This window comes from Marmota flaviventris, chromosome 4 (genome assembly GCF_047511675.1).
Source record: "Marmota flaviventris isolate mMarFla1 chromosome 4, mMarFla1.hap1, whole genome shotgun sequence".
NCBI lineage: Eukaryota > Metazoa > Chordata > Mammalia > Rodentia > Sciuridae > Marmota > Marmota flaviventris.
Window position 1 is genome coordinate 87413758 of NC_092501.1, and position 11716 is coordinate 87425473.

Here is an 11716-nt window from a genome sequence, read left to right on the forward strand (position 1 = left end):
AATACCCTTGCTTCACACACCATTAGGCCAATGTCTGCTTGCCTTTTCCTCCAGCTGGGATGTGTGGGGTGTAGGCTTTCTACCTAGGACCCAGGGAATGGCTTTAGAATTGGTTTCTACGGAGTCAAATGATGGAAACAACTCTGGGGCCACAGGACACTACTCAGTCTGCCTAAACCATCATTTGTAGGCTCTCTTTTAACTCTCCCTTGTCCAAGTTCTCAACCAAGTTATACCATATTCAACACACAAATATTGTTTTCCACCTAATCTCCCTGCCAGCCCAAAACCTCATAGGAGATAAGATTTGCAGACAATAGTGGGCATAAAATCACCAGTACTCATAAAATTTGTCTCCTAGATGGAGGTTTCATTCCTTCAAATACAATATCTGGTTCAGACCAGGAGGGTCCTTCAGTGATCCTGCGTAACCTGTAGTGACATTATGCTGATGATCTGATTCCGTATAATAAATCTAGACTTAGGCTGCCTTTTCCTTCACACACATTTTGTTTGAAGTGTTTGCAGCCAGCAAGACCAGTTCAAGTCGAAGTTTCTTTGTTGGCTGTGGTAATCCAAGGCAGATTACTGTACCACTCAGCATTACGAATGTGGCAGTTAACTCCTCAAAAGCATGTGAATATTAATCCTGGTGCCCAGAAAAGGCCTCAGGTCTCCTGCCATGTGAACCATTCCAGAGGAGCCAGTGGTCAGGGTTATTCTGTAGCCTCCAGTGCCACCTGGGGCAGGACGAGATGAGATGGTGGGAGTGCGCAGGGGTCCTGCTGACCTCACATGTGTTTCCCACTTAGGAAGGATTAGGTGACATGAAGCCTATCCTGGCTTGATTGGAACCTGGAGCTCTGAAAGAAAAGTGGGAGAAAATCAAAGATAAATAAACTCACTTCACAGAATCCTTGAGGCTGTCCTTGATTACCCTAGATGGGGACTCTGGGAGAAATGCCTGGCTCCAACAGGGTCTCATAGTAAATTATATGGATTATAGTGAATACTTTCCAATTGTCCCCTTTGCCAAAATAGCCTACTCTCATCCTCCTCATCTTTACGTTCTTCACCTTGTTCCAAAACTGACTTGGAAGCCTCCCCAGGAAACCCTCTCCGTGTCCTTACCTGCCCATATCCCAGTCATGGCACTTTGTTTTGTGAGTGTTTATTTTATGTGATCTTTAAGAGCTTAAAATTCCTTTAAAAAAAACTGGGGATTGAACTCAGGGGTGCTTTGCCACTGAGCTACATCTCCAGCCCTTTTTATTTTGAGATAGGGTCTCATAAAGTTGCTGAGGCTGACCTAGAACTTTGGATCTTCCTGCCTCAGCTTTCTGAGTAGCCAGGATTATAGGTGTGTGCCACTGCACCTGGCAAGAATTTAAAATTCTGATTAACATCTTGTATTATTGCTAATAATACCAATAATCTTTTTAAGTAAAAAAAGTCTTTTCTTACTATAAAAGTATTCTGTATTTATTACAGGCTAATAATAGAAAATAAGTGACTGTGGCCTCCCCCCATGATGACTATAGCACCCTGATCCCAACCCCTTCCAGCCCACCATTCTCAGTCCTCCTGTGCAAGACCAGGCATTTATGTAGGTGTGTCTCTTCTTCTTCTATTACAATACTACGTTAGCTTGTTTTCTCTCTTCACAGTAAATCTGTATGTGCAGGATCTTATAGAACTTACCTTTGAGAAGAATCTGCCAGTGCAGGAATTGAGTGAGTGACTTTTGTCTTTCAGGGTACACTCAGCTCTGTGACTGGTGGAGTGTTGGTGTGATTCTCTTTGAGATGCTGGTGGGACAGCCGCCATTTTTGGCTCCTACTCCCACAGAAACCCAGCTAAAGGTAAGCAGAAAGGAACTTACACCTGCTTTTCGCAGAGCACCAGACTTTTCTGATTCATCCATGGATCCTTGGTTGGTGTTTGACCTCTTACTATTCTGAGTAGGATGGAAATTGCAGTTCTATATACTGAGGGTATTTTAAAGTAATATTGTCTTTTAAAATTATTATCTTGGGCTGGGGATGTGGCTCAAGCGGTAGCGCGCTTGCCTGGCGTGCATGCAGCCCCGGTTCGATCCTCAGCACCACATACAAACAAAGATGTTGTGTCCGCCAAAAACTAAAAAATAAATATTAAAATTCTCTCTCTCTCTCTCTCTCTCTCTCTTTAAAAAAAAAAAAAAAAAATTATTATCTTTTTTCTTTTTCTTTTTTCCAGTACTGGGGATTGGACCCAAGGCCTTGTACATGCTAGGCAAGCACTCTACCACTGAGCTACCTCCCCAGTCCTTTTCATTTTTTATTTGAAGCAGGGTACAGTAAAGCCACAAAATTAGACCTGAGTCCCACATTTTTGTGTATCTGAAATTTTTAATCCATTGTTGGTATGGCATCTTGTTATTCCCAGGCCAGAACTACACAGTGAGAAGCAGTAAGAGCCCAAGGCAAATCACGTCTCGCCACCATTTGTGCCTACTTTGCAAAGAACAAGCCGAACTTTGTAACTTAAAGCTAATGAAATCAGTGTGTTTATTTGGATGTTAACACTGCTATTTGCAAATTATCAGCTAGGTGGTTAGGCTAGTTGTGTGTATTCTTAATACTCATTTGAAATCATTAAATCTGCCAACTGATCATTTAATACTAAATAATTTTAGAAATGACAACCATTTGTTTCTGAAAAAAATTATTAGTTAGGGGTTGAATTGAGCATCTGAAATCTTCAGTGGATTTAGCCACTGATGCACAATTTAGGAAGTTTTCATATGCCCTCCAGTCCATGATAGAGCCCAAGTGTAGTCTAGGAAAACCTTAAATTAAGGCTTAGTTTCACTCTAAGAATAATACATTTGCAGTTTGGCCTTTTCTTCATATTTATTGAATGCTGAAACTCACTAATTTGACTGCATAATAACCCAGATTATTTTTGAATTGTGGTAAAATATATGTAACATAAAATTTACCATTTTAACCATTTTGAAATATACAATTTAGTGTCATTAAGTATATTCACAATATTGTGTGTCCATCTCCACTCTCTATTTCCAAATATTTTCAACATTCCCCCAGACAGAAATTTCACCCATGAAATAACAACAACCTTTTCCCCCTTTGCCCCCTTCAGCCTCTTCTAACCTCTGTCCTTTCTGCTCTGAATTTGCCAAATATAGGTACTTCACATATGTGGCATTGTATGTTCCTTGTCTTTTTGTGACTACCTTATTTCACTTAGCATAACATCCTTAAGGTTCCATCCATGATGTAGCATGTGTCAGGATTTCCTTCCTCTTTAAAGCTGAATTTATAATCCTTGTGTGTATGTACCATACTTCATTTATCCATTCTTCAATTGATGGACATCTAGGTTGTTTTCCCCTCTTGGCTTTTGTGAAGGGACATAGGTGTACACATATCTTTTTTAGTCCCCACTTTCTATTATTTTGGATATATACCCACAAGTGGAATTTCTGGATCATATGATCATTCTACGTTTAACTTTTAGGGAACTGCCAAATTGTGAAGAATGCCAAATTTAGGTACCTCACATATGTGGAATCATATATTATTTGTCTTTTTGTGAGTACCTTATTTCATTTAGCTTAACATCCTCAAGATTAATTTCCTTCCTCCTTAAAGTGCTATTTTACTTTCCCACCAGGGTTTATTGGTTTCAGTTTATTCACATCCTTGCCAGTGCTTATCACCCTCCCTATACCCAACATTTCCCTAAATAGTAGCCATCCTAGTGGATGTGAGGTGGTATTTCATTGTTGTTTTAAAATGCTCAGTGTACTTTATTTCCCTAATGATTGGTGATATTTAGCAGATTTTCATGTAGTTATTGGCCATTTGTATATTTTCAGACATATAGCTTTTTTAAGACCTCTGTCACCTTTTTGAAATTAGATGATTTGTTGTTATGTTATAGTTCTTTATATATTCTAGGCATTAACTCCTTTTCAAATACATACTTTGCAAATATATTCTTCTGTTCTATAGATTAGTTTTTCATTCTGTCAACAATGTCCTTTGATGCATAATAAAAGTTGTTGGTTTCCATGAAATCCAGGTTAGTTTTTCTTTTGTTGCCTGTGTTTTGGTATCATTTCCAAGAATCACTACCAAATCCAGTATCAGGAAGATTTACCCTGTGTTTTCTTCTAAGTTTCATAGTTTTACTAAAAAAAAGACTCCTAAGATTTAAAGCAGCCCTCTCAAAACAAATGCCCACCTCCTTCTATGCCTCACCCACTGTCCTGTCACCCCAGGTGGTAGCCAGTTATATTGGCCTTGTCTCACCTAGAGTAAAACACAATACAGAAATCCCTTATAGTCTCTGTTCACAGTAGACACACCTCTTTGACAAATGTATTTAATCAGTTTCCTGATGGCTGTGTACCGTGGTTGAGCATGATGAACATGAGGCTAAGGCCAAGGATCCTTTCTCCCCTCCTCGCCCATACAAAATACTCATCAACCATTTCCTAGGGCTGGGGATGTAGCTCAGTGGACTTGCCTAAAGTGCTCAAGGCCCTGAGTTCTATCTCCAGTACCAGAAAAATCAACCAACCAACCAACCATCTCTCAGTGATAGTGAGTTTTAGTGATTTCTGTGATAGCCCAGCAGAAATCCATTTGTGTAGCTATAGAAGCAACTCATACATCAGTCGCTTCATCTTTATGGAAAGCACAAAATTCTTTGGCTACACAGTATTTCTGATAAAAGAAAATAAGTATCTTTCTGTCTATATTCACTTCATCCCAAGCCTTGGCCTGTGAGCCACCTCCCAAACCACACTGCCTTCCAGCTGCCCAGATGAACACTGCATCCTCTGTTGTCTGTTTTAACTGCCTCGCCTTATGAAACTGGAATGGTTTAACAGCCACATCATCGAGTACTGTCAGGGGAACTGCCCTAGCTGGGCCTTGAGTCAAAAGGGGAAACTAAAACTTTGGTGCTATTGTCTCTTTAGGTGATAAATTGGGAGAACACGCTGCACATTCCATCCCAGGTCAAGCTGAGCCCAGAGGCAAGGGACCTCATCACCAAACTCTGCTGCTCTGCTGACTGCCGCCTGGGGCGGGATGGGGCAGATGACCTGAAGGCCCACCCTTTCTTCAGCTCAATCGACTTCTCCAATGACATCCGGAAGCAGCCCGCCCCCTACGTTCCCACCATCAGCCACCCCATGGACACCTCAAATTTTGATCCCGTAGATGAAGAAAGCCCTTGGAATGAGAATAGTGAAGGCAGCACCAAGACCTGGGACACTCTCACCTCCCCCAATAACAAGCACCCTGAGCATGCGTTTTACGAATTCACCTTCCGGAGGTTCTTTGATGACAATGGCTACCCCTTTAGATGCCCAAAGCCTTCAGGAGCAGAAGCTTCGAAGTCTGAGAATGCAGATTTAGAAACTTCTGATCTGGTGGACCAGAGCGAAAGCTGCCAGCCAGTGTATGTGTAGGCTGTGACCAGGTGCCCACAGCTCGTGTCTTCAGAGCCCGGGAGCCACAGCAGGTTCCTGAACAGGCAGATGGGAAGTGCAGGGTGACTTTGTTTGCAATAAGTCTATTGATTAATCACTTGAAATTCTGGTCTTCACCAAGAAAACCCCAAACCAACAAGAAACTGAAAAAAAAAAAAAAAGAGAGAGAGAGAGACTGAAGTCTAGCAGATCTTCGTTTCTAGATTCTGTTTGATGGGTGTCAGGAAGGTTCAACAGGTCTTGGGATTGGCTTTGAGGGCCTTCACTGCATTAAAATAAGATTTTTAACAGTTTAGTACAGTTTAGAAAGAGCACTTATTTTGTTGATATCCAATTTTTCTTACTAAATTATAGGGATTAACTTCGACAAATCATGCTGCTGTTATTTTCTACATTTGTATTTTATCCATAGCACTTATTCACATTTAGGAAAAGACATAAAAAACTGAAGAACATGTGATAAGAAATCTCTGTGCAATAATGTTTGAAAAAAAAAAAAAAGATAAAGCTCTGCTCAGATGTCACGGAGACTGTTTTATCCACATAATGGTTTTTGTTTTGTATTTTTTCCCACATTTCAAAATTGTGATATAATGTTAAAAGCTGCTTTTATTATAATTTTTTTTGCTTTTTGCATATTATAGTATAATAGAAAGTGTGAGCAAAGTGATATGGGTGTGATTTCAGGTGTCTGGCGTGTGGAAAGTACTGCATGAGCAGGGTTTTTCTATTATAAAATTACCGTATCTTGCCATTCACAGCAGGTCCTGTGAATATGTTTTTACTGAGTGTTTTTAAATGAGGTATTTTAGACAATGTGCTGATAATGTATTGTGTGGGTGAATTCTTCCTTATGATTGTATCCCTTATTGTTTTGTTAAAGAAATGCAGATGTGTAACTGAGAAGTGATTTTTGTTTGTGTGTTGTCTTGGGTATGATTGGATTCTTTGGGGAGTAAACATAAACATTTGTCATGTACTAAACTTATATACATCAAAAGGGATTAATTCAGCTATACCAAAACATTTTAAGTTAATCATAGATCTGTGTCTATTTCTTGCTCTTTTCATTCTTGGTATAGCTGGCATGTGGAATCCAGTAGCTACCCTACAACTTAACTTTTTCACCAACAGCCCACACTGAAAGCTTAAATGAACATTAGTCCTCCTGTTTTTAGACAGCTGAGATGAAATTGAACAATCTTATGGTTCTTTCCACATTTTTTTTAGTGTGCTTTGAAGTATCAAAGCTTGGTTTAAACAGTTTATTTACACAAATGTATTGTTTAAATCATTTAAACATTTTTCTAAATGTATTCTTTTGTAAAAAAACAAAAATTCTTCAAAGTAACATTGGAATAAAAAAACAATTAAGCCATACATATTTTCTTAGATGTATAGGTGTATATATAACTATATAGATAAACACAAAATATTCCTTATTTCAAATTAGTATGGTTCCTATTTAAAGTGATTTATATTTGAGTAAAAAGTTCAATTCTTTTTTGCTTTTTAAAAGAACTGATGCATCATATTTTTCATTATATTATTCCACATATTTTTTCCTTGAAGTTCTTAGTGTAATGTATCCATTATTTAGTATATATCTAGCAACAACACTTATATAAGTTTATCAATGTCTAAAAAAAACGATTCCTGTGTACTGGTTTACATTTGTATGAATGGCATATTCTGAAGTCTGCTGTGCTTGTATCATGACTTACAGTATTTTCTCTATTTTATAGTAATGCCATGTTGTTATTTACAGCGCTCTGACATACTTTCATGTGGTAGGTTCTTTCTCAGGAACTCAATTTAACTATTATTTATTGATATATCATTTGCCTTTGAAAAGCTTCTACTGGCACAATTTATTATTAAAATTTTGAGTCCAAATGCCTTAGTTGGTGTCAAATTTTATTGGAATTTGTAAGATCTTGTCTTTATCAGCGTTTTATAACTCCCCACAAAACATATACACACACTTGTGATTCCCATACAGCCAGGTTTAAAAACTACTGATAGAGTCACTGTCATGAGAGAATATGGAAAGCTGTCTCCCAGACAAGGCTCTGTCTCAGAAAGGGCCTGGAATATGGAAAAAAAATGGATTTTCAGTCAGACACAAAGACCAAACCAGGATCTATGATCCTGGATCTGTGACCACGTTCTGTTCTATAAAATGGGGGTAAAATGTACCTCTTTTTAGGGTTTTGAGTGGCATAAGTGGAATATCAAATATATATTTTTGTAGATGATAAAATAAATCATGAATAGGAGCTAATTCCTCTGCATCATGATACAATTAAACTAAGGATGAGTGTAAAATCTCAGACCTGACAATAGTATGAAAAAATAGTATGAACTATAGTATGAAAAAATTTGGAAAAGATTGATTTGTTTGTGCTAGCCTTTCAAATGGGTATAGTCATGGTTTAAAAATCAAGATATATGCCCTCACTTGTAATCCCAGCAACTCGGGAGGCTGAATAAGGAGGATTGCAAATTTGAAGCCAGCCACAGCAACTTAGCAAGACCCTGCCTCAAAAAAAATAAAATAAATAAAAGGGACTGGGAATAGCTAAATGGTAAAGCACCCCTGCATTCAATCCCCGGTATCAAAAATATCTAAATGAATGTACAGAAAAATTTGCTGTCATTCATCTTCTTACAACAAATGATAGTAGTTTGTTGTGCATTCTGAGAGAAATGAAATCTTACATAGTACACAGTATAAGAAAAAGTGTATGTGTTCTTTATTGCTACCTACAGAAATATGAAACTGTTATACTTTTTTTTTTTTTTTTTGCAACTTTTTTCACTTGACAATGTACAATGTGTCTTGGCAACTATTTCAGCATGGAAACTTTTTTTGCAGTGTTACTGACTCAGGGCAAACAGTCCCGCGGAGCTACATCCCAGCCCTCTTCATTTTTTATTATTCCTGCATAGTATTCCATTGAGATGCTGTTGTAATCAAAGCAGTCTCATATTGGTAAGCATTCAGTCACTTCTGATCTATTGCAGTGTTAGAATAAATAACCTCTTATTGTCATTTTATTTTTTTTAAATATTTTTAGTTGTAGATGGACACAATACCTTTATTTTGTTTGTTGAGTTTTTATTTTACGTGATCAAACCCTATGTACCTCATGCATGCTAGGCAAGCACTCTACCAATGAGCCACAATCGCAGCCCTTATTGTCATTTTATATATGGGAAAGTAAATATATAGGACAGACTCCTAGATGTGGAATTGTAAGGGCTGGGGTTGTGGCTCAGAGGAAGAGTACTCACCTAACATGCGTGAGGTACTGGGTTCGATCCTTAGCACTACATAAAAATAAAATAAACTTATGTGTCCACCTAGAAGTGGAAGTGCTAGGTCAAAAATTAGGTTTATTTGCAATTTTTATTGCCAAACTGTCCCACACTGATATTGGGAGAAAATACTCTATAGCCTTCTGCACACCTAATTGCATAAGCCAAGAAAGCAGGACCTGGTCTTCTACCTGGGCCATTTATCATGGTTTAGTTTGCAGTGAGCAGCTTGAAAGAAGAAGGTGTTCTTCAGGACAAAGAAGTTTGGATCCATCTGGGTCTAACACAGTGGGTCTTGTCCATTTGAGGGCAAGAGGAACTGACAAACATGTGAATGTTCATGCTACCTGCTGTGCTATGAGAAAGTGCTTTGTCTCTGATCCAGGAGTCTCTTATCTTATCCCAGCATCTATGGAAGAATTAAGAGTAAAAATAAAATCTCAGACCTGACAATAGGTATTGTGCCAATGTATACTCCCAATAGAATTAAATACTTGGGATCATTTGCCTACAGTTTACCAACCACACAATGTAGTATCAACCTTTTTGATCTTTACCCATTGACTTTTTTTAAAAAAAAAAAATCTTGGTGTAATTTTACTTGATGTTTCTCTTATTTGGAAAAAAACATGAGCGTCTTTCTATATGCTTAACGTCCATCTAAATATCCCTAAAAGTAATAATCCTAATTTTATGATTTGAGTGTTGATGTTCAATGCTTACTTTGGAGAATCCCAAAAGATTTCTATTCCCTGCCAGGCTTGGTGGCACGCTGCCTGCAATCCCAGGGACTCAGGGGGTGCAACAGGAGGATCACAAGCTCAAGGCCAGCCTCAACAACTTAATGAGGCCCTAAGCAACTTAATAAGACCCTGTCTCGAGAGCAGGCCCAGCGGCCTGCTGAGGGGCAGAGCCGCCCCCCACCCCCCTCGCCTGCCAGGTAGGGGAAGGGTGACCACCGACAGAAAAGGCCCAGTGGCCCAGGGCGGGACAGAGCTTCCAATCACTCCTGCAAGGTAGGCGGGCCTGCGACCCACCAGCAGAAGAGGAGCAGTCGCCTGCTGAGAGGTTGAGCCGCCCCCTCCCCCTGCGCCGGCATAGTAGAGGGAACTGGGACCAAAGACAGAGCAGGCCCAGCGGCCTGCTGAGGGGCAGAGCCGCCCCCCACCCCCCTCGCCTGCCAGGTAGGGGAAGGGTGACCACCGACAGAAAAGGCCCAGTGGCCCAGGGCGGGACAGAGCTTCCAATCACTCCTGCAAGGTAGGCGGGCCTGCGACCCACTGGCAGAAGAGGAGCAGCCGCCTGCTGAGAGGCTGAGCCACCCCCTCCCCCTGCGCCGGCATAGTAGAGGGAACTGGGACCAAACACAGAGCAGGCCCAGCGGCCTGCTGAGGGGCAGAGCCGCCCCCCACCCCCCTCGCCTGCCAGGTACGGGAAGGGTGACCACAGACAGAAAAGGCCCAGTGGCCCGCGGCGGGACAGAGCTTCCAATCACTCCTGCAAGGTAGGCGGGCCTGCGACCCACCGGCAGAAGAGGAGCAGCCGCCTGCTGAGAGGCTGAGCCGCCCCCTCCCCCTGCGCCGGCATAGTAGAGGGAACTGGGACCAAACACAGAGCAGGCCCAGCGGCCTGCTGAGGGGCAGAGCCGCCCCCCACCCCCCTCGCCTGCCAGGTAGGGGAAGGGTGACCACCGACAGAAAAGGCCCAGTGGCCCGCGGCGGGACAGAGCTTCCAATCACTCCTGCAAGGTAGGCGGGCCTGCGACCCACCGGCAGAAGAGGAGCAGCGGCCTGCTGGGAGGCAGAGCCGCCCCCTCCCCCCCGCGCCTGCAAGGTAGTCGGAACTGAGACCACCATCAGAACAGGTCAGACCTGCAACCGAGAGACAGAACAGGCCCAGTGGCCTGAGGAAGGGTAGAGCCGCGCCCCCCCCCCACGCCTGCAAAGTAGGCGGACCTGCGACCCACTGGCAGTACAGCCCCAGAGGCCTGCAGAGGGGCAGTGCCGCTGCCTGCGCCTGCTAAGTAGGCAGAACTGCGACCACCGACAGAACAAGCCTAGCGGCCCGCAGAGGGACAGAGCCGCCGCCCGCGCCTGCAAGGACGGCGGACCTGCTACCGACTGGCAGAGCAGGCCCAGCGGCCTGCCGGCGTGGTAGGCACATTGCCCCAATTGGCGGAGGGGCAGAGCCGCCGCCCGTGCCTGCGAGGGAGACTTTGCAACTATACAAGACCAATATAAATATATAGGGGGAAAATTCAATAGCACAACAGTTTCACCAAGAAGAAAGGAACGCGAACAGTATGAAGAGACAAGGAAAGAAAGGACCACAAGCATTGCAGGTCAACTCAACTTTAGAAGAGGTAATAGCTGCAGCTGATGGAATGTCAGATAAAGAATTCAGGATATACATGCTTCAGATGATCTGGAGTCTCAAGGAAGACATCAGACAGCAAAATCAGACAATGAAAGATCACTTCAACAATGAATTACATAAACAAATCCAAGAAGCAAAAGATCAACTATACAGGGAAATAGAGGTTATAAAAAACAAACAAACAGAAATCCTAGAAATGCAGGAAGCAATAAGCCAACTTAAAAACTCAATTGAGAATACTACCAGCAGAGTAGAACACTTAGAAGACAGAACATCAGACAATGAAGATAAAGTATATCAACTTGAAAAGAACATAGACAGCTCAGCAAGACTGTTAAGAAACCATGAGCAGAACATCCAAGAAATATGGGATAACATCAAGAGACCAAATTTAAGAGTCATTGGGATACAGGAAGGAACAGAGTTTCAAACCAAAGGAATGAGCAATCTATTCAATGAAATAATTCGAGAAAACTTCCCAGATTTGAAGAATGAGACAGAACCCCAAAT

General features: G+C 41.6%; 1 protein-coding gene across 4 annotated transcripts in view; it reads left to right on the forward strand.

The window, feature by feature from the left end:
• Positions 1 to 7412, forward strand: part of Lats2 (large tumor suppressor kinase 2) — a 73726-nt gene extending 66314 nt beyond the window's left edge. For 3 of the 4 annotated variants that reach the window (XM_071611337.1, XM_071611338.1, XM_071611339.1), the window contains 2 exons: positions 1756 to 1862; positions 4994 to 7412. In XM_071611337.1, coding sequence (XP_071467438.1) covers positions 1756 to 1862; positions 4994 to 5488 — 602 coding nt within the window. In that variant the 3' untranslated portion in view covers positions 5489 to 7412. The other variant, XM_071611340.1, reaches the window with a different exon arrangement.
• Positions 7413 to 11716: the final 4304 nt, after the last annotated feature.